The 27101-nt window shown below is 40.1% G+C and overlaps 1 protein-coding gene across 2 annotated transcripts in view; it reads right to left on the bottom strand.

Moving 5' to 3' along the window:
* The window catches only part of KDM2A (lysine demethylase 2A), an 88313-nt gene that overhangs the window by 14276 nt on the left and 46936 nt on the right, over positions 1–27101 (bottom strand). For both annotated transcript variants that reach the window (XM_061162759.1, XM_061162767.1), the window contains exons 3-12: positions 26190–26328; positions 25391–25469; positions 24946–24992; positions 20625–20803; positions 17601–17707; positions 17167–17260; positions 15855–16008; positions 14896–15011; positions 11134–11260; positions 8880–9274 (exon numbers count right to left, since the gene is read on the bottom strand). In XM_061162759.1, coding sequence (XP_061018742.1) covers positions 8880–9274; positions 11134–11260; positions 14896–15011; positions 15855–16008; positions 17167–17260; positions 17601–17707; positions 20625–20803; positions 24946–24992; positions 25391–25469; positions 26190–26328 — 1437 coding nt within the window. The remainder of the gene's footprint in view (positions 1–8879; positions 9275–11133; positions 11261–14895; positions 15012–15854; positions 16009–17166; positions 17261–17600; positions 17708–20624; positions 20804–24945; positions 24993–25390; positions 25470–26189; positions 26329–27101) is intronic.

Here is a 27101-nt window from a genome sequence, read left to right on the forward strand (position 1 = left end):
TGCCTAGAGACCAGGACTCTTGAAGCATGAGGCATTTCTCTACGAAGTTTTTCCATCCTTAACCTAAAGATCACGCTCCAGATCCAGAGCTAGGACTCAGAAAGACCCTTTAACTAGTACCCAAGAAGCTCCTCCAGGATGAGTCCCTCTGCCAAGTCCCCCAGATGCCTCTCTCCCTCCCCCAAATTGATTTCCTTTGCAGACGTTTTATTTACTTCAAGTTGCTATGGCATCCTATTCTGGAGCCTCCTGTTAGCACCACACTGCGTGGGGGTGAAGAGGCAGGGTGCGGTGCCACGTGGGACCAGGCTCCATCCCGCTCCCAATCTCCCTGGGGTGAGAAATTCAGGTCCATTCAAAATGTGTGCTAGGGAATGCGAGTTCCCCTCCCCCACTTCGCACTGCTAACGCGGAGTAGGACTCTGCCCATTTCCTCCGCCCCTAGAGCACTGAACTGTCCACAAACAGGGACTTTCCACTTTCAGCAAAACAGACTGCACAGAAAGATCCGCAATTGTTCAAGAGTACAACAGGAACCTAACTATCACCAAAAGCAGTCTACCTGCAAGATTTCTGTGGGGGACTGAGAAGGGTAGGTGGATAAATTGTGTCTGTGTTGGGGTGGGGGTGGAGGGTGTGGGGGCAGCCGTTCACACAGGCACGACTCAGTTACTAGGGTCTGTGTGGGTGTGGAGGGAAATGCAGATTTCCTTCCAAGTCCTATTTCACTGGGGCCATACAACCAAGCACGCCCTGCCTTCATCAAAAAAGGCAGACTCCAGCTGAGGCCCTTCAAGAAACCATATAAAGCAGCCGCCACCCTTCACCAGAGGGGTTTTGGGACAGGGAGCGGGGGTGGAGTGCGGAAAGGCTGACGCCTATCTAGCCTCCTGGCATGAGAGAATGTTCAAGCGCAAGCCCACACCCGACACAGCCCAGGAAGGGGACGAGAGAACCGAGAGAACCGCGGGCGCCTGGGCGGAGAAGGGGAAGAGACTCCCAAAGGCAAACGACCCAATTTGAAAGCACATCCCACCGGGAGAGGGAACAAGTGCAGTGACGACGGCACCACCGACACCTCAGCACTATCCCGGACTCGCCGGCAAGCAGTTCTCCTGCCTCTCCGCCACCGAGACCGGTCCCTGCAGTTCCACACACCACACACCCCAGACCAGGAGGGCTCTGCCGCCCGCCCGCCCGCCCGCCCGCCTGACCTTGTGTTTCCCGTCCTCTGGAGCTGCCGAGCTCTTGGATGAAGTTTCCCCAGCGTCTTTGTTTTGCTTTCTGTATTGGAAGTTGTGCTGAAGGAGTTAGGTGTTCTACCTCTAGGAAAATTTCCAGTTTACTTGAAAAAAATCTGAAATCTCCCAAGGCACCTAAGGCAGGGCAGTCGGGCAATCACCTTTCAGGCTACCCGGAGGGAGCGGCGCGCAGAGCCCTGCGCTCCTTCTCGAGCCCTAGAGCTCAGCCGCGGCTTCCTGTGCCTGCGAACAATGCTGCTGCGTCACCCACATGCAGCTCCCAGAAATGCTTTGCAACGGAAGATGGCAGGAGGGGAGCCGAGCTCGAGTGAGCGAGCCAGCAGAGGGCCCAGCGTCCTGCGGCAGAGTCAGGAGGGGGCGTGCTGGGCAGCGCTCCCGGCGCGACGATTGGAGGAGAGCCCGCTGGGAGGGAGCCGCCGCCCCGCCCTCTCCCTCCCACCGCCCCGTCAGCGCTGGGGCAGAACCCAGGGCCGGCCCCCAGGGCTCTCGCCGGCGACTTCGGAAGGCGCCAGCGGAGGGAAGGGAAGGCTTTAACCCGTGCCAGTCGGTCCCGCGTTCGAACGTCCTTGCGCGGTCCACACCCCGGCCCTCAGGGTCACCTCCCTGTCACGGCCGCGCTCCCCCGGGCTGCACACAGGGCTCTCCTCGCGCCTGGGCAGACAGCGAGTCACTCGAAGTTCAGCCTCTGCTGCGGAGCCCGGCCCGGAGCCGAGCGCCTCTGGAGTTACCTTCTCTCCTCACCGCCGGCCCGCCTCACCTGCCCCCGCTGCCCCTCCCCTAGCCCAGAATCCAGAACCGGCACACGTTTACAGAAACGCGTTGGGCATGACACATTCCCACCAAGGGACCGGCTACCATCCGTCTGTTCATCTCAGCTACTTCCACAACTGAGGCGGCCTCTGCCCCAGCCCGCACCGTGAGAGCCCTGCTGCGGGCGGCTCCCTCCTGACCAAGTCAGAACAGCTGAGGTGCACCCTCAGGAGCTTCACTCCCTTGCATCAGGCACCGGGAACCTAGGGCCAGCACCGCCTCCACACCTGCCAGTCTCCTGGGGCCTCAGTTAACAGCCCGGCCTCTGCCTCTCACCACTCCATCCTCAGGACACCAGCACCCCCGCAACTCTTCCTATTCCTGTCGTTTGACATTGCCTGGATAAAGCAACCAGTCCCCCATTCAGTCCCACATCTTGGTGCCACTTCTGACTGCCACTCAAGTGACACGTGTCACCTACTCTGCACTCACGGATCCACAGTCAGGGTTAAACTCAGACTGAAGGAGCACTCTTTTCTCAGGCTTCAGCATCCAGTATATTGTGGCCACATTTATGTAACTTTTAGACTCTAACAAATGTAACTTGGCTTTTTGGGAAATTACAGAAGCAGCTTTGAAATAAACACCTCAGGCCACTGAGAACCTAGCTCTTACCAGTGGAAACATGCTTATTTATTCTAGCTTATTCCAGGACAGTTGTTTCAGCCAGTTTCTCCTGCAGAGTCCATGGCCGAGTAGGCTCTCTGAGGCCTGGGGCTCTGGTGCCAGGGGCAGCATGGTTACTTCTGACATTAGTTTACCAAGGGAAGGAGAGACTTCTGTACTCTTCAGTGGAACTCTTCCTGGAAATGTGTGAATGGTCATTCTAATCCTAAACTTGTACTTTTAGGACTCAAAGACTCTCTGTAATTAGCCTATTATGTTAGAAAAACCTTCTATTATAATAAAAACTTTCTATTATGTTAGAAAAACCTTCATTGTGAGAGGTCCTCTTGGAAAATGCTTATTTAGGTCTTAGTGCTATCTAACCTCAAGGGATGATACAGTATGCACAAATACTTAAGAGAAACAAGTTACTCCAAAACAAAACTCAAGTTCAAGTTGTAGCAAGCACAAATTCTAGAGGCCACCAGGAAAGAACAAAAATCAGATAGGGCACTCGGAACCTCACTTCAAGTAACTTCCCAAATCACACATTATAAATAAGGCCCAATTTTTTCTCCTTTTAATTCAGAATAAAAGGTAGGCAACAATGATGAGAATTATTAAGAATATAACATAAAACATTTTTAAAGAATTGTATCTATTTTAATCTAACTTTATATGCCTTGTAGCTGAGTTATTCAAAACTTTTTACTCAGTAAGAATGTGAATTATTACAAATATCAGTAAAAACTACAAATGAAGTTTTATTTATACAGGTTCTTTTTTTTCCCCTCCTCTTCTGGCTTAATGGATTAAAATCCAATTATACTGGGCCCTCTATCAGCTCTTCTCTTTGTTAGTGTCAGAATCACTCCCAAAGTGTCAGATGAAGGAAAATTTCTGATTCGTGTTTCTTTATTCACAACCATAACTCTGCTTCAGTCCCATCATCCTCCTGTGGTAGAGCTTCATATAAATTTTTACATCATAGTTACAAAATAAAATGCTAGATAGACTCTTAGATGAGAACAGCAGTAGCCAAATGTACCACAAAGGAAGAATTTCAAGTTTATAAATTTAGAGCTTTTATCATTTACATAATACTGTAGTCATCAGTCTGCATCATCTAACAGGAAAGCGTCTTAACCAGTTAACTAAAAAGAATGGCGTCTCCTTCCCTCAGGATAGAATCTACCTCCAGTCCTCAGGGTCAGGTCCAGCACCTGTAAACCTAGAAGTCACTCTCTTACTTTCTTAGCCCACTTAAAATGCCTGCTCCTCCACTGGACTGTAAGCCCCCCAAGGGTTTGGTCCACAGTATGTTTGCATATTTATACCAACACTAAGCCTGGTTCTTGGCAGAGAGCAGGCAGGGATTACTCACAGTAGTGAAATAAGTGAATTTCAAAGATTTGTAATTTTCACAGCATCTCCACTGAGGTAGATGTTATTTTATAGAGGAGAAAACAGGCTCTTATTGATCCAGTATCCTGCCTAACAGTCACATTTTTGCCAAGCTTATCAAAATGGCTTAGAGAAAACAGGAAAGTAGAACAATATTTAAAAACACTGAAATTGTTTCATTAACTGAGTTGGGCAGCCAGATGTATTGATATATTAAGAGCCTCTTTTTATACATACATTAAGAGCTGCTTTATTACCAAAATAAACAGAAAACAATAAAGTCTGATTAAAAATTCAGCCTTCCAGCTGATTCCCACCACCTTGCTATGACCCACTGTAAGTAGTTAACATGCCCACTCCAGGCCCACTGTAATTTTAGCACATACAAACAAAGATACTTTTTTCAAACATTAATGGGATTGCACTATACATACTACTTCAGGTCCTGCCTCTTTACTCAACATCTCTCAAGGACATGGTCTCTCAATTTTAGATCAGGATTCAAGGTTACTTTATATCCCCTCCCAAATAGGACTTTATATATGCTCATTACTTTCCCCTAACTTTGCCAATAAATCAACCTTTTTTAATGTACCATATTCCATCTAATCCCCTTGCTACTCTGTATGATTCTTTCTTCAATGCTGTAGAACATTTTTAGACGCTTCAAAGCCCTTTAACCACATCACTAAAACTGTTTCTCCTAGGGAATATGTAATTATGGGTATCTCACCCCACCAATGTTCCTCTAACCTCTTCTCCTAGTTATTTGTGAGAGCCACACAGGCTACAAGAGACCATCCCTCTCTGTTACAGGAAGGGTAAACTCTGGGCTTGCTTTAGTCCTTCGCTGCAGTGTAGCCTGTGTTACCACAGCACTGAGTTCTCTAGCACTGCAGTCTCCAGCTGGGCAGTGATTCGGCACATACCCGATCCAATGGTTTTTTTTCTTTTTGGTGGTGTTCAGGTTTTCAAAGTATTCAAGTCTGAAACTTACTATTATCTAAAGCTCAAATTAAACATAACAGGTCAAATGTAGGAATAAGTAATCCATTTGATCTTAACTGAAACTACCTGCAGAGATGGGCTCTAAATCTTTTGTCTTCTGTCATCAGCTATATTTTGATATGGTATTGGGTAAACAAGGGAGAACTCAAACACTGCCAGTCTGTGCAGTCACCCTACTGGGCCACTCGTTCTCTTATGACCTGGTCTCTATGCCACCTCTGTCTAATGAGCAAAGGCAGCCATGTTTTCCATGATTCCTGATAAACAGCAAGCTCTTTTAGGACACTTGTCACAGTGTTAAGAGCTCTCTTTAGATGGCTCTTCTTAAGTCATTCCCTTTCTGGCTGCCTCCTTTTACTCTGCCTGAAGTTTGACACAAATCGTTCTACATTTTCCCCTACTACTCTGCCTCTATAAATACCCTTATTTAACTATATTAATTAAGAGCTGTTGTTGTTCAGTCGCTAAGTTGTGACCAACTTTTTGTGACCCCAGGCACTGCAGCATGCCAGGCTTCCCTGTCCTTCACTATCTCCCTGAGTTTGGTCAGATTAGTTAATAGTTTGTATATTTCTATCATGACATTTGACCTGTACAACTGACTAGTGAATTATAATGACTTACTACAACTGGATTCAATGAAATCAAATCTATCTATAGATATCCCTTAGGATTAAAGAGATATTTCTCTTTTTCATAAATTAAAAATGCAGATCCCCAAGCCAAAAGAACATTAGTGAGAGATAAACTTATAAAACCTTCCTTCTTAGGGTTCCTAAAGGCAATTATACAAGTTAGTAAGTCAGCAAAGTCACAATTTAATGTTTTCCACATCCATGGCAGAATAGCTAGGAAGAAACAACTTCTGGACTTCTCTGGTGGTCCAGTGGTTAAGAGTCCATGCTCTCAGTGCAGGGGGCACAGTTTCGATTCCTGGTCCGGTAATTAAGATCCTGCACGCCACAAAGCACCGCCAAGACAAAATTTTTAAAAAAAGAAAGAAGAAAGAAACTTTGCGGAAGTTCCTTGGTGGCCTAGTGGTTACGATTTCAGACTTTCTCTGCTGTGACCTGGGGTCAGGCCCTGGTTAGGGAACTGAGATCATGCAAGCCGTGTGGCCTGGCCAAAAAAAAGAGACAAACTTTTGTAGAAAAAAAAAGATGCTATATTCAAACTCTCAGGAAAATATATATGGCCCATCACAATGAAAAACAAAAAAAAGTGTCCTTTGTTCACTCAGGGGTAGGAAGTGAGTTTGGGAACTGGCTCGTGAATACAGGAAAGTATGGCTAAGCTTGTTCTGGTGCAGTATATCAATCATTATAGATACAGGACCACACCTACCTGGAACTTAGTTATTTCCTCCCACAAACACAAGCCACAGTACCACCTGCCTTGTCTACAAAAAATTTATAAAACTAAACTATAAAACTAACTGCCTAGGTTCTATCACTATGGAGAGGACCAACCTCACTAGGTTACCAATCCTTTTAGTCTCTTAAAGTTTTTATCATTTCAATGATGTATAAATAATAAGATATACTTAGAATGTCAACTGAAGAAAGAAAAAAATAAAAAAATTAGAAGTCTAGGTCTTAGCCCAGTCTTTGGAGTTCCTTCCTGAGGTACCTGGCAGAAGGTAAGGAGAACCTCAGCTCGTTGTTTAGTGGTAGCCAAGAAACACTTGTATAAGGATGAGGAATAAAAAAGCTGTACTATGAGATATTTAGCCCATCTTCCTTAAAGTCACATAAAATTATTCCTTATAAATTTTTCTGTGGCTTAAAACAATCTATACAAAAGGTTTTAAAAATAACACGTTACAAATGGTTAACTGGCTTTCTAATACACATACCCATGCCCTGTGCTGAAGACGTAATTCCAAACAGTGATTTAAAGACTTTTTCATGTTTGTATTAATGGTCACTTTTTTGGGGCTACACAGGGTGGCATGTGGGATTTTAGTTCTCTGATAAGGGACTGAACCCATGTCTCCTGCAGTGGAAGCTCAGTCTAAACCACTGGATCTCTGGGGTAGTCCGCACTGGTTTCATATGAGATATATGAGAAAAGATTTACTAGAACTCTCTCCAGTTCAAAGAGTTCAAACCTGGATTCCCTAAAAATAAATTCGTTTCTTTGAGACCAATATATGAGGAGTGGGTAGGACTTTGAAGATTACTAAGCATTAAAAAGCAAACATATTACTTTGCCACAAAGGTCCGTCTAGTCAAAGCTATGGTTTTTCCAGTAGTCATGTACGGATGTGAGAGATGGACTACAAAGAAAGCTGAGTGCTAAAGAAATTGATGCTTTTGAACTGTGGTGTTAGAGAAGACACTTGAGAGTCCCCTAGACACCAAGGAGACCCAACCAATCCATTCCAAAGGAAATCAGTCCTGAATATTCATTGGAAGGACTGATGCTGAAGCTGAGACTTCAATACTTTGGCCACCTGATGTGAAGAACTGACTCATTTGAAAAAGACCTGATGCTGGCAAAGACTGAAGGTGGGAGGAGGAGGGGATGACAGAGGATGAGATAGTTGGTGGCATCACGACTCAATGGACATGAGTTTGAGTAAGCTCCGGGAGTTGGTGATGGACAGGGAAGCCTGGCGTGCTGCAAGTCCATGGGGTTGCAAAGAGTCGGACACGACTGAGCGCCTGAACTGAAATGAATGCTGGGAGACTTACTGAGAAAGAAGAAAAATATACAACATGAAGAAACTTGATTTGGCAGTAAGATGAATTACATTTAAAATGACACTTTTCTCAGAAGTTGCCCCAATGTATTTAAGTCTTAATGTAGGTAAATTTGAAGCTCAGTTCAGTTCAGTCGCTCAGTAGTGTCTGACTCTTTACGACCCCGTGGACTGCAGCACACCAGGCCTCCCTGTCAATCGCCAACACCTGGAGTTTACCCAAACTCATGTCCATTGAGTTGGTGATGCCATCCAGCCATCTCATCCTGTCGTCCCCTTCTCCTCCTGCCTTCAATCTTTCCCAGCATCAGGGTCTTTTCAAATGACTCAGCTCTTGGCATTAGATGGCCAAAGTATTGGAGTTCTGAGGGCAAGAGTTAGAAGGGGGTGACAGAGGATGAGATGGTTGGATGGCATCACTGACTCAATGGACATGAGCTTAAGCAAACTCCAGGAGACAGTGAAGGACAGGGGAGTCTGGCATGCTGCAGTCCATGGGGTTGTAAAGAGTTGAACAAGACTGGAGAAGGAAATGGCAACCCACTCCAGCATTCTTGCCTCGAAAATCCTGCGGACAGAGGAGCCTAGTAGGCTACAGTCCATGTGGTCGCAGAGTCAGACACCACTGAGCAACTTCACTTTCACTTTCGCAACTGAACAACAACAACAAATGTGCTTGGGATAAGACTGCCAGAGATTTTACTGGTCATTTTTGTTCTGAAATAGGCCTCTTTATCGGAGTGTAACAAGTTCTAAATAACATTTCTTAATATAAACATTTTTCTCAGGCTCACCCTTTTTCTAGGGTCAGCCTGATATCTGCATTTTTAAGATTAGATTTAAATCCTAACTGAACATACAGATGTTTGCATTTTTCTAATAGGGACCTAACCTCATTTTAGGAACTGAAACACTGTACAGCCCAAACACACACACACACACACACACACACACACACACACACACTCTTAACTTCTTTCTGGTTGAACCAAGATCACCCCAAACTCCCGAATTTTCTCTCAGAATCCAGATACTGACTGTCCTAGTCAGGTTAGTAGCCGTTATGCAACACAACGAACCCTTACCTTCACATCAGCAATGAGAGCATCTTCGTCTTCTATCCCTGTAGGGACGCATTTCTTGTGCAGTGGCAGAGATTCCAATTTATCTACAAGGCAACGAAGGCCTTCAAGCTCAAAATGGGTCAGATGCACCTGTCGGTCCTTTCGGGGGCTACACTGGGAATCCCACACTTGGCCATTCTGGGAACCCCGGCTAGAGTCAGAAGATGAGTCCCCAGACAAAGTTTTCTTCAGACTTGGAAGACTTCGGCAGGTTTTGCCCAGTCCATCATAATCCAGGTTGACCCCGTTGGCTACAGGGCTGGTGAGGACAGAACGTCTGCTGCTCAAACGCCGGGGCTCTCGGTCTACTGCTTCCTCATCCCCGTTTCCAGACTCCAACCCATTTAACTCCAAATCTGCCAGTATGAAGAAAAAATGTGGTATGAATGTGCCACTTGGCCATGTGATCAACAAGAGAAATAGGTAGTAATCGAGGGACCCTAATGTTATAAATGACAAAGTTACCACAGTTTAAAAATGGTCTTCCCTATTCCAACCCATTTGTCTACTGCTGAAAATCAGTTACAGGTAAAAATAGGATCCTGAGTTAATAGGATAACTGAGGCAACAGTCAACTGAATTTTTAAGATTGGGAAGGGTGCAGTCTTTAATAAACAGTGTGCTGAAAATAAGTTACCCATGAAAATAGCTGTAAATGAGTTTCAAGTTCAAACTTAATTTGAGGATGATGATCTCATTATCTTTTAAAAGACTAGTACTAATATGAAGCACACTGGCTTCCCTGGTGGCTCAGTGGTAAAGAATCTGCCTGCCAATGCAGGAGACACAGGTTCGATCCCTGGGTCAGGGAAGATCCCCTGGAGAAGGAAGGGGCAACCCACTCCAGTATTCTTGCCTGGAAAATTCCACTGACAGAGGAGCCTGGCAGGCTACAGTCTATGGGGTTGTGAAAGAGTCAGACATGACTTAGTAACTAAACAACAAAAACATGAAGCATATATATTTAAAAACTGCCTTTGTTCAAAATTTTGGCCATAAAATTAAGCTTTGGAATCAAAATCTTAGCAACATGGTTAATAAAACAACATGAATATTTTTTAAAAGAAAGATTTTGATAGTCAAAAAAAAGTTTTGATAAAAGAATTTTAAAATGTTAACTCATCTTTTATTATGAAAGTAATAAATGCTGACTATTAATAATTTAGAAAATATAAGAAGGTGCAAAGAAGTCAGTCATCCTGTATTCTCCACCCTTGGAGAAACTCAACAGTGTGATGGATCTTCTTTCCATCTTTTTCTATACATATGTGTATAACTACAACTTGACATATTTTTAAACAAAATTAGGATCATGCTATATATACAATTCTGTATCCTGCTTTCACATATTGTTGAGCATGTTTTATTTTCAAATGACAACATCAATTATCCTCAGAGGAAATGCTAAGGCAAAAAAGTATTTTGCTTACATGACCATAGGATATGGCAGTGTTGGCTCCTCTTTATTTTCAAGGAATGGAATAGCCTAAAAATGTGTAACTGAAACTACCTTGACATCCAATAAAATATTTCTCTTGATGTAAGTTAGGGAGACATTAAAACTCAGAAGAATATACATTTTAGAATCTTACCAACATGATTTAACATTCCCATTTATTAACTCTTAGATCATGAGCAAGTTTTTTAATTTCCTTGAACCTTGATGTCACCATTTGTAAAATATGGATAAATATATATATACACCTCACAGGTAATAACAACTTACTGTATACAGACTGCTTAGTTTGGTGCCTGAAATACAGTTAAGAGTAACTCTGATGATGCAATCCTAGTTTTTATTGTGCCAAAGACCACTCTTTACACAATAAAACATGTTAAGACTTCTTTTCTGCCCATACAGAGCTGCTTGCAGGATCTTAGTTCCCCAACCAGGAATTGAACCTGGATCACGGCAGTGAAAGTGCGGAGTCCTAACCACTTGATCAATTTCCAACTGATTACTTTCTTGAGGAGCAAAATACTAACACCAGATGAGATCCAGAATATTTCATTTAGCCCTAATAATTCACATCTGGGTAGGAGGATCAATTGTAACCAGTATTCAACTTCAATGAGTGGATTCGGTACTTCTAAGTAGATAAGTAAAAAGATAAATCATAAAAAAAAAACAACTGGGGAATAGCCTGTGGAGTATTTCTGGCCTTACCCTCAGTCCTGTGGAGTATCTTGGAAGTTCATGTAGGTGGACACTTACCCATGCTAAGGGACTCTTTCTGAAATTCCTTAGTTAGGTGAGAGCGGTTGGTTATGCAGTACACATAGCGCTCCAACACGTACCAACACATCTCATAGTAGAATGGATAGCGGAACTTATTAGGAACCTAACAAGGGAATAAAATAATGAGAAAATCAAGCTAATAACAATTTTTCAGGAAAGAGAGTAACAAACAATCACTCCAATAATTAGCCCAGGAAAAACTCTCTCTAGTTAACATGTAATCCTAGGTTGCCATGTGGAGCAAGAATTTAAGTGAATCTCTCAACTTAAAAAATGTTGGTCTTCGGAAATCATCACTAAAGATAACAGGTACTTGGAAAGACCACTTAGAACTATCAAGAAGCTGTCTTGTTGAGTGGGAAAGCATCAAAAAGAAGTTTTGAGACAGACAGTAAAATGTTAGCAAGGCACAATATACTTACTGTATATATCAACCATTCTTGCCTGTACCCTGAATCAGAAGGCCATGAAACACAGAATATAATGGAAAATGTTTTTATTATGTCCTTACATACATGAAAGTATGATTAGAGATGCATTCCCAAGCTATACCTCATCTAGGACACTAGACTGAGTATTTCCGCCCACTATTAGCTCTCAGCTTGCCTGCTCCGTACTTTGTACTCTATACTAAGATGGTATGTCCGCAAATCAGGTTACTATTCCATGTGGCCTCATCAGCTGCTATCTTTAGCTTTCTTTCCATTCTTCCCCAAAATAGTATGAAATTATTCCAGGTGAATTATAATAAAAATAATTGCCCTTCTGATTTATCATGGTCAAGGAACCGGCAAATCGGTATGGCTCAAGATCAACCATGGAGATTATCTTAAATACAGGCATACCTCATTTCACTGCGCTTTACTTTACCGAGTTTCATAGATATTGTGGCCTTTTTTTTTTTAAACAAATTGCAGGTTTATAGCAACCTTGCATTTGTCAGATGATGACTGGCACTGTTTAGCAGTAAAGTATTGCTTTTTTTCTGTTTTAACTCTTGTCTATTTTGTTTTCTTAATCATTTTTTAATTGAAGGATAACTGCTTTACAGAATTTTGTTGCAATAAAGTATCTTTAAAGTACATACTTTTTTTTAAGACATAATGCCACTGTACATTAACAGACAACAAATAATGTAAAAATAACTAACAGACTATGTATAATGTGAATATAATTTTTATATACACTGGAAAAAGAAAAATACTCCTGTGATTTCAGTTTACGGCAATATTCACTTTATCGCAGTAGTACTGAAGCAAACCTGCCAGATCTCTGAGGTATGCTTGTATATTCTGCCTGTCTTCTTTCAGAAAGGGCTTCTTTCAAAAGGATAAGGAAAACAATATTTTTAGGATTGATCTGAACATGTAACTCCTGAGAATGTTCCCACCTACTTTTCAAAGCTCCATGTCAGGCAATCTTCCCAAATCAAGGAGACTCAGATGGACATCCCTTTTCAAAACCCTTCACTAGGTCACAGGGCATCTTTGGGGAATAAGGAGATCACCTCCCTCATTGCAAGGCAGGAGAGACGTATTTTTTATTAGCTTTCCAATGCAAAGGTTTTAGGCTCTGAATCTTAGTCTCTGATGCCACTAGAGCTTCAACAACTAGAAGAGGTTTCTCCTCCCTTGTTTGAAAATAAAATTAATTTACTTTTGGTACAGCAGGAGGGAACACAAGAATTAATAGATACTTGATCCCCCCAAAATTAAACATAATACACTGCGCTTCTCTGCTTGCCTTTTAAGTTTTAAAAAAGACTTTGGGAAAGGTCTTTAGGACAACCCCAAATTCTAAACCCTCTGAAACTCTGTTGACAACGGAGTAGTGCTGACAAGAAAATAAAATAAAGTAAAATAAAATATAAAATGGGCATTACACTTTTAATTTTTCACTTGGAACTCAAGAGACTGTACTAATAATAGCCAAGACATCATACACCCAAACTACCCCATTACATTTGTTTTCCCCCATTTTACCCATGCTGCTAGACACCACAGAGCACATCAATTTCTAAGGCTGGGTTAGAATTTTTGAAAAAAAAAATTTTAATATTAATTATAAAATTATTGAGCCTTTAAGCACTATCAATAGAACTAACAATACTCAATTCAAATAGTATATTTCTACACTGGCATGGCAAAAGTAACTAACATATTGCATTAAATTTATAACATATTTTATACTTCTTTACTAAAGCATTCTCTATACATTCTAAGTTAAACTTTGTAAGTTTAAAGAAGTTGGTAACATAATAAATGTATGTCAGGTTGGTACTGGCAATGTAAAAGCTTGGGTGTAGAAAGCAAAAAAAAAAAAACCAAAAACTTCTGTGGACATGTGTAAAGGATCCAGTGAAATTTCACGGAAACACAGAGAGTTCCTTATTTGGAAGGAAAGAATTAAGTCATATGTAGGAAAAATGGAATAGTATGTCTGTTAGATACTGAAATTTGACATTTTCTGATAAACAAAGTCTAGGAAAATTAGATAGATAAACCAAGATTAGTTATTATCAGTTGAACAGTCTGCAGGAGACTCTTTCATGCAGAGTTAAGGTGCTCATTTTACCTATAGTTTTGAATATATATCCTCCTTTCTTCCCTCAAACTGAGCAAACAATTAAGCAATGGGCATAATGGCAATTTTTAGCCAAAAAAGGAAATGCTTTTAAAAAATATTTTCATATTGAACCTTACAACAGGGTAGATGGTATTATCGCAAAATCATTTTGAGTTATGTAAGAGTATTTTACTATGAAATTATGTGATTTTTCTCTTTTAAAACATTTAAACTATTTTTACTGTTACTTTAACTTCAAACTTACTAAACTACTATTGTATCTTCTGTAGTTTCACTATTTTTAACAAACAAGTTATAAAATTCTATAAAATTCACTTCTATAAAATTTATTTTAAAAGCACTGTATCCTCTCTTCTAACAGGGCAATCTCTGTAACTCCGACAGCAACAATCTCGTATCTTATGTATAATATTTACATAATAGGTAGCTCTAACCAAAATACATGTTTCAAAATAGGCACCAAAATGGTTAATTGATCATGTTCACAGTAAACTAGTCAGTAACCATTCCTTCTAAAAATTATGAATTCTTCATTAATTATTTTTTGATTTTTAATCCTGAAAACTTTCAAATCCACCAGAAAGTTTATAGAGCAGTACCACTAAGACTTTTATAGCTTTCCCAAGATTCATCAATCATTAACATATTACACTTTTAAATGGTGGGGGGTAAGGCGGAATCTAACTAAAAGAGAATTTTGTGAAAGAAGAAAATTACATGAAATCAAATTTCAGTGTCCATAAATACAATTGTATATATCTGAGCCATCCTCACTTGTTTAAGGGCTTCATTCTACAAGGCAGAGTAAGTGCTTGTGACAGATACTGTATGGCCCACAACACCTAAAATATTTACTATCTGGTTCTTTACAAAAAAATTTGTCAACTCTTGCCTTAAGGTATCTACTGCATGTAACTTTCCCCCTATATATCCAGGATGATTTATCAGCTTTGTAACACCCTATGGAAAACTGACAAAATAAGACACACAAATCATTTTCTACAAAGTTTAATTCTCTCATGGAACCCCAGTTGAGAAAGGCAGTGTACACATTTATATATTAAAGTATAATAGTTTGAGTGTCACACAGTAAGCAGAGTAAAAAGAGATATATGAAACCTCTTCACATTCAATTCTTACATAGTTACTTACCCGTGTTCGATCTTCAATGTTGTATATTTTTAACTGCATGGGGATATTGAAGCTATGCAAAAAATTGCCTCCAAACACCAACGTGTCTGTAGGAGTATACACAGCGTGAATCCAGCCTAGGAGAAAGGGAACAGACAGCAGAGGCTATAAGCACTCACTGCAGCGTGGCTCTCACAGAGCCTGAGCACAAGACTTCTAGATCACACTTTTTACCCTAATTCTGCCTCTTCATGGCTGGTCAAGTTACTTCATCTCTTGTAACCTCAATATCCTCTGTAAATCCAGGATAAATTATACTTTACATGTGTGGCTGTTAAGTACTGGGTGAGAAAATCCATGTCAAGTGTTTAGTATACAGTAAACCTGGTACCTGCATTTTCTGGAGCACTTAATATGAACCAGGCTCAACACAAGAGAAGTTACTTGTGTTGTCATTTACTCCTCCCAACAAAACGAAAGGGCTTTAAATACTTGACCAAAGTAGTATTAGCAGGTAAATGTATAGTCAGAATTCTAATAAAGGTCTGTGACTCCAAAATCTCTGCTCCCTCCAAGTACTTATTTTGGAATTTAGTTACCTAATAAAAACTAGCACTAATCCAGCACTCTAGGTTTCACAGTTGTCACTTAGCAGAGGAAGAAATTCTTAATCAGGGCTGTTTATCACCTGCAAAATAGGTCTTATCCATAGATTCTGAATAGCTAAGGATAAAGTGGGGCCCAAATGTGTAGATCTGAAGCGCCTCTACTGGCAATTCTCATACATACTTTTAGTGGAAAACCACGGCCTTGAAAAAAAATTCTCTGCATTTACTCAGTAAGGACAAGAAAGAATACTTGACTGTTTTCTGCCCACTTCAGCATCACAACCATTCTTAGTGATAATCTATCAATTTCCTTTTCTTTAAGAAAAGAAGACTGGCTAGGGTAGACAACTCACTTTTTTCCATCTTGCTTACCTGAGGGAATGACGAAGGTATAGCCCTGCTTGAGCTCAATGCGTTGGCAATCTGATACCCGGTCACCCAGAAAGATGTCTCCCTGTTTCCCTGACAGCAGCCAATTCTCGTACAGCTCCAGGTTGTGGGCTGTAGGGGGGATGAGCCAGAAGACCTGTGAGTTAAAAAACTTCAGTCTGTTAACAGCCATTGACATGACCCAGTCGTCTCCCTCAACTGATAAAACAGGTACAAGTTAAGACCAACAGGTAGAAGAGAAGCAAGCAATCCTCCCAGCCTACAGAACTTGACCATTTGGGAAATTCTAGAGGCCTCAGGGAAGTAGACCTTTTCTGTCCTCCACTTGATCAAACAGCATTAGGGCTTCCCTGGGGTTTGATTGTAGAACCCGGAACCTATACAGGACTCAGAGAGAAGGAGGGCATTAAGCTTGTCACCTAGGAGTCCCTTTATTGCCCCTAGCTGGCTGGCCTCAGTTAGTTAGGTATACAGTATCTTCAAAAGACAGGCCTGGGTTGCTCGATTCCAAGGTAGTAACCAAGATCAAAAGGACAAAACTCAGGACACCATTTAAATGGATTTAAAGTAAACACAGTGACTCTGGATTTAGAGATATAGCTGTTCTAATTCAGCCCTCACATTTTAAAAGCATCATCTGTTTTCATTCCAGTTCTACTTTTCTCTCATAAATGCTTTTACTTCTTACAAGAAAAAAAGGGTAACAACAAGAGTGTAATACTATAAACCTCTGATATTAATTCTACATTTCCATTCTCACACAGCATTCAGAAGCTGGAATATAAGGCTTTATGAATGAGGATAATCTTTCGAAATCTATTTATATCCCCTGACAGGACTTAAAGGCTTCCTCTGGCTACATTTCAGACCAATCAATGCCTCTATATAGGGAAAAGTGGTCTGGTTCCCAATTCGCTGATTTCATTGTCAATCTGCCGCACCTTGTGTTCCCTTCTACTATTTACTATACTTCCATGCAGAGAAGTTATCTTTTCCTCTTAAAACCACTTCCTTGCCGCCTTCTGGAGAATTCTGCTTTGGGAATATAGAAACAGGACTGTTAAAGTTTACTAAGTACTGGTGCCAATATCAGTAAAAGGAAAATGGGCTAGATGGATACCAATTTCTACTGGATTCTAGCCAAGAAAGTCAACTTAATCCATGATTCTCTCCAGATACGTGTGTGTGTATCTCCTAATAGACTAGTTTTCAGGGTATATGAAGCATGCATGAACTGAAGCTAAGTCATATAATCGGCTTCAGATTCCAATCCCCATCACAACTGTGACCATACCTTTCCCCCTTGATGGATGTGATACCAAACAGAGGTACCACCGAAGTCCACGTGGAAGTCAGTATAGCAGCCTCGAACACTCATCAGACAGTACCTGACCCAAAAAAAGTAGCAGCGTTAGTGCACTGATGAGAAAAAGGAGACTTTTCCCACCACAATGCCACACTCTCCCCTGTGTACTCTGCTCCATCTTCCACCTGATATAAACTCCCAGTTGGTGAGAGGAATGCAATCTCAAGTCATCACAGTATCAGAAGAAAAGTGTGTTTTCCTTTATGTTACCACGGCTATGGGGCTCTTACATACCCGCTTCCTTTGGAACTAAACTTGACTCTCTTGGGACATGAAGCGAGGCTGCTAAGGGAGGACCCATTCCTTGCTGTCACTCTGGTCTCCCACAGCACACTAAAGAAAATGCAGGGTAAGCCACTTACTTCTGCACTTTAGGATACTGCATCTCCAAGATGGCATTTGTTGATTCAGTCTGACTTTCTTTCAAATGCCTTGGCCACATATTGTCTACCCAGTCAATGAAATCCACCTTTAAAAGGAGGAAGAACATTTAGGTTGGGATTAAAGAGAATGCTAAAGTCAAGAAAAACAGAAATTCTCAAAACACATACTGAAATACTACAATTTAACTTCCAGCAAGCAAACAATCTGTTGGTAAATTTAGAGTCAACAGGCAAACATTCTAGATATAATTATTAAGTGAAAATAAAGACTAATGGTTCCACCAGCATGAACACAAAGATAACACTAATCAAAACAAAGTCATTTAAGAAAAGTCATTAAATGAGGCAGTAGTGCCCAACAAAACCCCCTCTGTGTGGCAGACTGGCATAACCAGCTATACCGGCGGGGGTGGGGGTTGCGGGGTGGAGATAAAAGGCACTGTCTGGAAGATTCCTGTAAACTTATTGAAAGACAAACTGCTAGAAGAGCCAAGATACCAAACATTTAAGAAAAGGAAAGGAGAGGGGAGGAGAAAAGAATTCCATAGGGATTTGCAGCCTTACATGAGCAATGTGCTATAGAACCTACTGGGTTAGGAATCAGAAGTTCCAGGTCTATCATGTTTTCTCAAGATCTTATGTGAGGTTCTGGAACTTATCCGTAAAATGAGGATAATTACCTCAAAGGAATATTGTGAGGATAACATGTAAAAACATGTTAAAATTTTTTGAAATGTTATCAAAGTTTAGGAATCTGCTTTTTTCCTTTGGCCACACCACACAGCATGGGGAACTTCCCCCACTAGGGACTGAACCCATGCCCTCTGCAATGGAAGCATGGAGTCTTAACCACTGTATCACCAGGGAAGTCCAGGAATCTGTTTTAAATAATATGTGTTGAAAGAAATGAGAAATGAAAACAGTATGAACTTATTTAAACACTTTACACTGAATCATAACATGTCTTATATCTTCAAATGTCTGCACCCAACCACTGAACTCTAAGAAACAGTCTTAAGGAGCTGAGTCAAACAACCATGGATTCAGCAAAGTGCTGGTGCTGCAGGTATCTAACTTATGGCTATAAAAAAGATGTATCTGGTAAGCTCTATAACTTATGTCTGTATATATTTCATCATTTATTTCCTTACAACATGGATCTAGATAAATGCATACAATCTGTGTGTAATGATATAGGCAAATGTCCAGTGGACACTCAGATGTAAACCGTGAGTTTTTGGAAGGGGTCACTGATGACATGCAAGTTTAAATAAGCAAGATGAGGAACAACTATGAAGATTCACTTTCTGTCCCATTTCAAAGAATTTCCACTCAGGGATCCAAGAGCTTTAACCAAGCATCCACTGGGCCTAGGAACACTGACTGAGCTCCAGGTTTCTTTCTTCTCATCAAAAAAAACCTATCTTCTGCTCTCTTAGTGTAGTGGCCAGGATCTCCCATCTCCTGGAACTGTCCTTTGGAAAGCCTTTACCAGAATAAAGAATAACTGACTTGTTCAATATACTTACTATAAGTTCTTATGTCTGGACAGGAAGAGGACAATTAGGAACACATGAGTATTTTTTTTGTCAAGTGTTCACTCAGAGATAGTTGAATCTTTCTGGCTAGAATTCTCACCTGCAGCAGTAAGTCACTCTCTGTCCTCTTTTTGTTTGATATTATTGGGTATTATCTGACTACCAAAAGAATACTGTAATAAGGTGTTCACACCTTTTTCTTAGGTTACTCTTTAGGCTCTGGATAGGCCTTTTACTAAATGGTCACATCTGTTTGAGAACAAGTCTCCAGGATGGATAATCACCAGTTTCTACCTGTTCTGTACCAATACGAGGCCAAACTGGGACATAATCAAATCACACACTGCAAAAACAGCTCATGGCCTTCCATGAACTAATTTCCCCATCACGAAACTTGCACATTATATCTGCTACTTCTTCATCTACTTCTCAGTTACTGCTGGGATGACAGCAGAAGCCATCTCTCTCCTCTTGAGAGAATCTCACTTCATGCTACCACCCACAATGGACAGTTTAAAGTTGTCCAGATTACTCTCCCTGCACCTACTTTTGCACATACTATTCCTCTTGCCTGGGATTCTGGTCTTCCTTCTCTGCCTCATTTCTTCTTTCATGTCAAGACTGGGGATCTCTTTACATCACACTGACAGACGTTTTCCCTTGGTCTGTACATACCAATGAGTTAGTGATAATAATGAAACTATCTAGTAAGTTGAAGGTATGTATGTATATGTATATGTAAATGACATTATTGTAACCAATTAACCACATTTTAACTTTGAAAGTCAAAGGGTATAATTAGGATAATTTAAATGGAGACAGGATAAAACACTGAGACTTTAAAATAATGTTTAAAATAATAGTACATTACAAATTCTGTTGTTCCAGATGGAATACCTGACTCAAGTGAGTTTTGAGACAGGAATAAAAGTGGTCCAAAAATGACTAGGTATATTTTAAAAGTGAAACCAATCCCCCTCAAGGAAAGGATCTTATAGATTGCCACCTTCGTATAAGAGAGGGGTTAAATCAGTATCTACCTCAGGAAAGTTAAGCATCAAAAACTAACTTTCCCCCATGCTGGGTTGTCAATCTGTTACTACTAATCATCCAACAGAATCTACTCACCTGCCTCTAAATCATTTTTCTCCCAAGCATCTCTGCAAGTATAAACCTATAGGATAGAAATTTACTAGGCAAACTTCCTATTTACAGTTCTTATCAGAGTGAATGTTAAGACTCTTCCCCATTACATGTAAGTGACAAAGTTCCCAAATTATCAGAATGGCCTCACCCTATAAAAAAAAATCAAGTGATGTTGGAAATGATGAACGCTCGAAAAACACAAGTTATTCTTTTTAAATTTTCTTGTAAATCTTCATCTTCATCCTGCTATGTTTAAGAACTTTTCCCAGTGTATAAACAACCCTCGTGGTGACAATGTGGAGACAATGATTAGACTAACCGTGGAGGGCCTCTGCACCATGTTCTCCAGCCTGGTGTGGCTAAACTCTAGGCTGATGACATTATAGAGTTTTTCTCGCTCCTCCTCTGGGGTCTCATAGTAGCGTGTCCACTGAGCCATGGTCATTTCAATGCCTTTCTGTGTGTTCACATCCATGACATCCACCATACGACGACTCCCTGCCATGAAAGATGCACTGATCATGTCTACTGAGCCACTAATATCCTTAAATATATTAAGAATATAAGATACAAATCAAAGTAAACAAACTATTCTTTTTCCTTTACAGTATTCAGCAATAAATAGACACGAGACAGCTGTCACTTGAAAAGGTAATCAACAGAAAACCAAATCAGAGAGAATGAGAGTGACAGTGATTAATACTAAAAACAATCACTCCCTACGGCATGTTTACTACATGGTCAGGTGTTGAATCTTTATTCAATATCTCAATCCTGACAATTTTAAGTACTAAGTACCATTCATAGATGATAAATTTCATACATTCCATAAAAATTTACTGAATTATAAAACATCTTAATGGACACAAGATTCTCAACCAACTATAACAACCACAACAGAAGACAGAATGCCAAAGAGGCAGCATAACATAGCAGGGGAGGAAACAACAGCCTCAGAGTCTAACAGACCTAAGTTTAAGTCTCAGCTCTAATATTATTTAGGCAAGTTATTTAATTTTTCTAAACCTTAATATTTTCTTCTGTAACTGGAGAAAAATATCACCTTGTGGGCCAATGTAAGGATTTAGTCAATGAAGTAAAATGTTTGACATAAAATAGATGCTAATTAATTAAACGGCAGTAAAAATAAAAGAAAAATCAAAAGAAAAAAATTGTTTTAACTAGACTGATTGGAGAAGGCTTTTAGAAAAAGAGAGGGAAGAGAAGACATTTGAGTTGGGCCTGGAGGACTAAAGAGAACTTCAATAAGATTCAACAGTGAGAATTCCAAGGAGAGGTAATAGCATATGAGAAGATATGGAGAGGCAGTCCAGCTAAAAAGTTAAGAAAATAGTGGTCAAGGAGGGGAGAAAAGAAAAAGCTGCCATAGGAATATTAAGAGTACTATTCAATTTGTAAGAAACAAACACCTACTATATATACCTAGCCTTGGTGGATAGACCAAGGATAGTGTTAGGACCTGGTGCCCTGCTCTCAAGGAGTTTACGGTCTAGTTAGGTTTAAGAGATAATAGGCAAGATGACAAGAATATGGTCACAACAAAGCAGATATGGCAGGATACACATAAAAAGATAACTGATAATGTAAGATAACAGACTGAACTTTCATTACGTGGAAGAAAAGGCAAATGCTAAATTAAAAATGCCTTGGGATACCACTTCACACCCACTAGGATGGCCATAATAAAAGTAAAAGGAATATAAGAGCTGGCAAGGATGCAGAGAAATCAGACTGTGCTGGGTGGAGTATAACATGGCAGAGCTGCTACAGAAAACAGCTTAATGGTTCTTCTGTAAATTAAACCTAGAATAACCATATGACCCAGCAATTCTACTCCTAGGTATATATCCAAAAGAATCAAACACAAGTGTTCAAACAAAACTCACACATTAATGCTCTTAGCAGCTCTAATTACAATAGCAAAAAGGTGGAAATAACTCAAATGTCCACCAATAGATCAATTAACAAAATGTGGCATACCCACACAATGAATGGATTATTCAACCATAAAAAGGAAGTATGCTATATTGTATGCTAACATTATACAAGTGAAAGAAGTCATACACAAAAGGCTACATGTCTTATCATTCCATTTACATGAAATATCCAAAATGGGCAAATCTACAGATAAAAGTAGATTAGTGGTTGCCAGGGCCTGAAGGAAGGCAAGAGCAGGGAATGACTACTTAATGGGTATGGGGTTTCTGTTTAGGGTGATTTAAGAATTTCAGGAACTTGGTATTAGTGATGGCTGCAGATTGTGAATATACTTTTAATGTCACTGAGTTGAATACTTTAAAATTATTACAATGATAAATATTAAATTATTAGTATTTAACCATAATTTAAAAAAAAAAGTAAATGCTTTTCTTTAGGAATGTAGATCAAAGCAAACACCATTCTGCCAATGCTATCAAAGCACTTAAATAAAAGAATGTCAGTCAGTCATAGTAATAGCTAACATAAACTGAGCACATACTATGTGTCAGACACTGTTCTTCACATTTAAGTAACTTGCCCAATGTTACAAATGTAGTAATTAGCGGAACTGGGATTTGAAACCTGTCAGTTATGAGTCCACACTTTAAAAATCAACATATCCCCTTACATAAAGTTTCCATGATAGAATGGTTTTCTTCTATTGGGGACATGAACTGACACTGGAGATGTAACATTCTTTAGGTTGAAAAGAAGACTCAATCACCCAAAGTATATTTGTAATAATGGATTATGTAATCACCAATATGTTGTTCACTGAATTTTAACAATCATCAGTTATACAAGAAAAAAACTATCCAGACTTGAAAAAATTGGGGTGCAAAGCAGAAAGCTGAAATTTCTGACAAGTCTTGCCAGTTTAAATATAATCACTGCCTTATTTAAATCACAACAAAGTTATCTGTGACCATCCACAGGTCTATTTGGAAAATATAAGGTTAGGAAGGGCCCCAACCATTTTTAGCAGTAAACATACAGAGGACATGACAAAGTGGTAGGAAGTGGGAAGAAATCCCACTAGTGAGTAAGTAAGTCTCTACATTTAGTATAGCTCAGAAATGTGGATACTGTAAGTCTATGACAGGATCTAGAAGTCTATATTTTTAACAGGTACCACATATGATTCTGATGCAAGTCATCTGTGGACTATAAACCCATGAGAATGCCTGACCAATAGAGAAAAGCTGTGGTGGCCCATTGACTTATGGATCCAAGGAATTACTTCCTGGAGGTCATCAGGAAAAAAAAGTCAAGGAACAGACCAATAAGTACTCTACTATTAGGTTTTCTGAAGCCCCTTGAGAACACTGCCTTGTGAAGAGTAACTACTAAACAGATTTACTGAGTATCTATTACACCCCAAAGACTATGCTGAGTAATAGGAAATACACAGTGACAGGGAGAAAAGTGGAATCGAACACAGAAACGTGTAGGGGAGTGAAAAATACAGGGGTTTAGAGAACCTCCCTCCACCTCGGACATTCACCTCTTGGATAAACAGTTTTTCAACTGTGGGAAAAAAAGCCCTCAAGTGGCCAAGAGATAGTACTGCAATACTTAATCTCAAAGGGAGAGCCTGCACTGAAACTTCAGCATAGAGGACAAGGCACAACAGAAGTTGTCCGGGGGAAAGCATCCAAAGCTCCTTTTTGTTTCACGTTTTGTTAGAACATTTCCAAAACATTTTAATCCACTTTACTGCCTTATCATGTATATGAGAGTAACCATCTCTGAATTCCTGAGGATCCTGGCATGTCTCAGTGCCACAATGAACACCAATGATGCACAGAAAATTGACCCAAAGCCTTTCCTGGTGGTTCAGATGGTAAAAAATTTGCCTGCAATGTGGGAGACCAGGGTCGATCCCTGGGTTGGCAAGAGACCATGGAGAAGGGAACAGCAACCCACTTCAGTATTCTAGCCTGGAAAATCCCTGGAGCCTGGCAAGCTACAGTCCATGGGGTTGCAAAGATTCGGACATGACTGAGTGACTTTCACTTAGTGATACCAGAAGTTTTCTTCTTTAATTACAGTGTTCTAATTTGCTTTTTTCCCCCTAAATTTTGAATTTAATGAAATACAAATCTGATTAAAGACTCAAGTTAACCAATCATGACGAAGAGATATTTTAATGTATTTACTTCTCAGTTTACAAAGTTTCAAACCTTAGCCATGTTGCCAAATGTCGCACTGGTGAAAATTTCCTGGAAATTTCTCTATGGCTTTTAGGGAAGGACAAGAATCATAGATGAGGTTTCATTCTTGGCTCAGAGAAATACAATTCTACTTTTGAAATTTTACCCTGGAAGGCAGGCTCTTCATGGAGAGAAAGAAGGATGCACAGTGATAAAACTGGAACGTAGGAAAGAGGCAGATGTTCAGATGCTGTATGTCTAATGAGAAGTACTCAATGAAGCAACTTCGGTAACTACCTTTGAGAAAATTCTCAGTTGCTAAATAGTAGTATCTAATCAAGAAACTATTTCAAGCAGTATATACTTCAAATAGATATACACTTCAATGCTCCTAAACCTTAAATCTCAGTAAGAGATTTAAGACTCAGCTGTAAATCTTAGATCTTTGCCTCAAAGACCCTCAAAGGCCTCGAGTGTAACACTTACCCACACACATTTTGACATCATTCACAGTGAAGTCTGGATCTGGCATCCTATGAAACAAACACCAGTAAGTATAATGGGCAGCACAACTATTCTAGTCAGGGTGAGTTTTTTCTTAAAGAACTAAGAACTCCCCAGTCAAGCCCCATCAATCTTCAAATTGAGGATTAAAAAATATATTTTAAATATAAATGTTTATACATATATAAACAGATGAACATATATATGTAGGAAAAAGAATGTATGAGAAAAGGTTAATAGGGATTATTCAGGGTGGTAGATTTCAGGAGATTTAAATTTATTTTCTTTATAGTTCGTCTATATTTTCTCATTTACCTATAACGACACACTTCAATTATCTATGCTTTGGATTATCAATACTGCACTGTCTATAGCCCTGGGTGTAATGTGACCACTTTACAGCCAAACCCAATCAGTGAACACTTACTTTATTCCAAGTCCATCGGAATTCTTGAAAATCAGAGGATCTCTTAAACCACCCCGCTGGATATACTCTACATTAAAATCTGTCACCATAAGAAAACAATTGTTAGAAAGGCCAAGAGGTTTAGCTGGAAAAAGATAAAATACATAACACGATAAGAGATGGTGTTTGCTATTTCTGTGTACACAGTTTTGCTGTCAGGTAATACATGCTTGTTATTAAGAAGCATCTGAGAAGCAGGACTCAAGGGGTTTGCTAAATCTCTATTTCCACAATAATTCAGAATTTAACCAACAGGGGATAGTACTATTGAGTCACCTCATAAATCCCAAGCAGAAATCACATCCTGTGCCTGAACAGCCTAACATGTAACTCTGCCCACTGCAATACAAACCATGACATCCCTGTCAGTTTGCCGAAGAACAAAGCTACATGGCACACAGGGACCTCAGTTATGGTGGCGCAGGCACATGCATAAAAGGATTGCTATTGAACTATTCTTAATTAAACCCAAACCAAGGGATGAGAGACGAAGGAAAGGCCTTTAGGGAAAAAATCCCAACATTCCTGTCCTAATAAACGCATGCTTCTTCCAATACAGCAGAGAATGACTCATGGGGTAGGACTAGGGGGCCGGGGGAGGCTGGTGCATGAGTGGCATTGTGTAATAAGAGAAAATAAAGATAAACAGCATCACAGCATTAACAGGGAGTATTCTGGCTGCAGACATGCTGAGCCCACAGCTCCCAGAGTCTACAACCTCCATCAGGTGGCTGCAGGTCTGAATTCAAATGATACTGACCTTTTCCTTCCATAAAAGTAACAAAATTTGCATTATATTTGTTGGTGTGGAGTTTCTCTTCCAAGTCAAACGTTCTTTTCCCTTCAATTTCATCATCTGAAATGCCATCATCTTCATAGCGTCGTCGCATGGTACCACGCTGGGAAGAGAGGGACAGAAGGATGAAATCATACACCTCTTCAAGATTTTCAGTTGCTACGTTAAGCATCCATTTGCCTTGCTTTGTAGATCTTTTTCTCAAATGAAGGTCAGCTAATATTCTCACAATGTACAAAATTTAAAATGAGTCACTAGGTTCCCCACTTGTAAATTTTACATTGCTAGCTCTTTGAGCCTACAGATATAAATTTTCAACAAAAATATGACCAAATAGGGTCTACTAAACATTTTTTTTCCTGGCTGCACCACACAGCATATGGGACCTTAGTTCCGTGACTAGGGGTTGAACCCACACCCCTTGCATTGGGGGCACAAAGTTTTAACCACTAAACCACCAGGAAAAGTCCTACGAAACATTTTATTCATCTACCATTGTTTATCAGAGGGTGGACAAACTGTCTTTATAGACATTACAGACCAAGATACAAAACATAATTTTTTTATGGGAAAGGCTACTTCTGGATTAGCTTTCTGAAACAACCTTTGAGAATAGACTAAAACATTTTAATTAATGAAGCAAAACCTCTTTTACAGCAGATAAAGTTAACCTAAACAACAGCATTCCAAAGAGCAGACCATCAATACTTAGCATTAAAGATAATGTCTTTCAAAGGAAAATATACAAATGGTCAACAAGCACATAAAAAGTGCTTAGGATCATTGGTCATTAGGGAAAATACAAATTAATACCACAACAATATACCACTTTACACCTACCAGGATGACTATTACCAAAAAGGCAGACAATAACAA

Source organism: Dama dama, chromosome 2 (assembly GCF_033118175.1).
Source record: "Dama dama isolate Ldn47 chromosome 2, ASM3311817v1, whole genome shotgun sequence".
NCBI classification, from domain to species: Eukaryota; Metazoa; Chordata; class Mammalia; order Artiodactyla; family Cervidae; genus Dama; species Dama dama.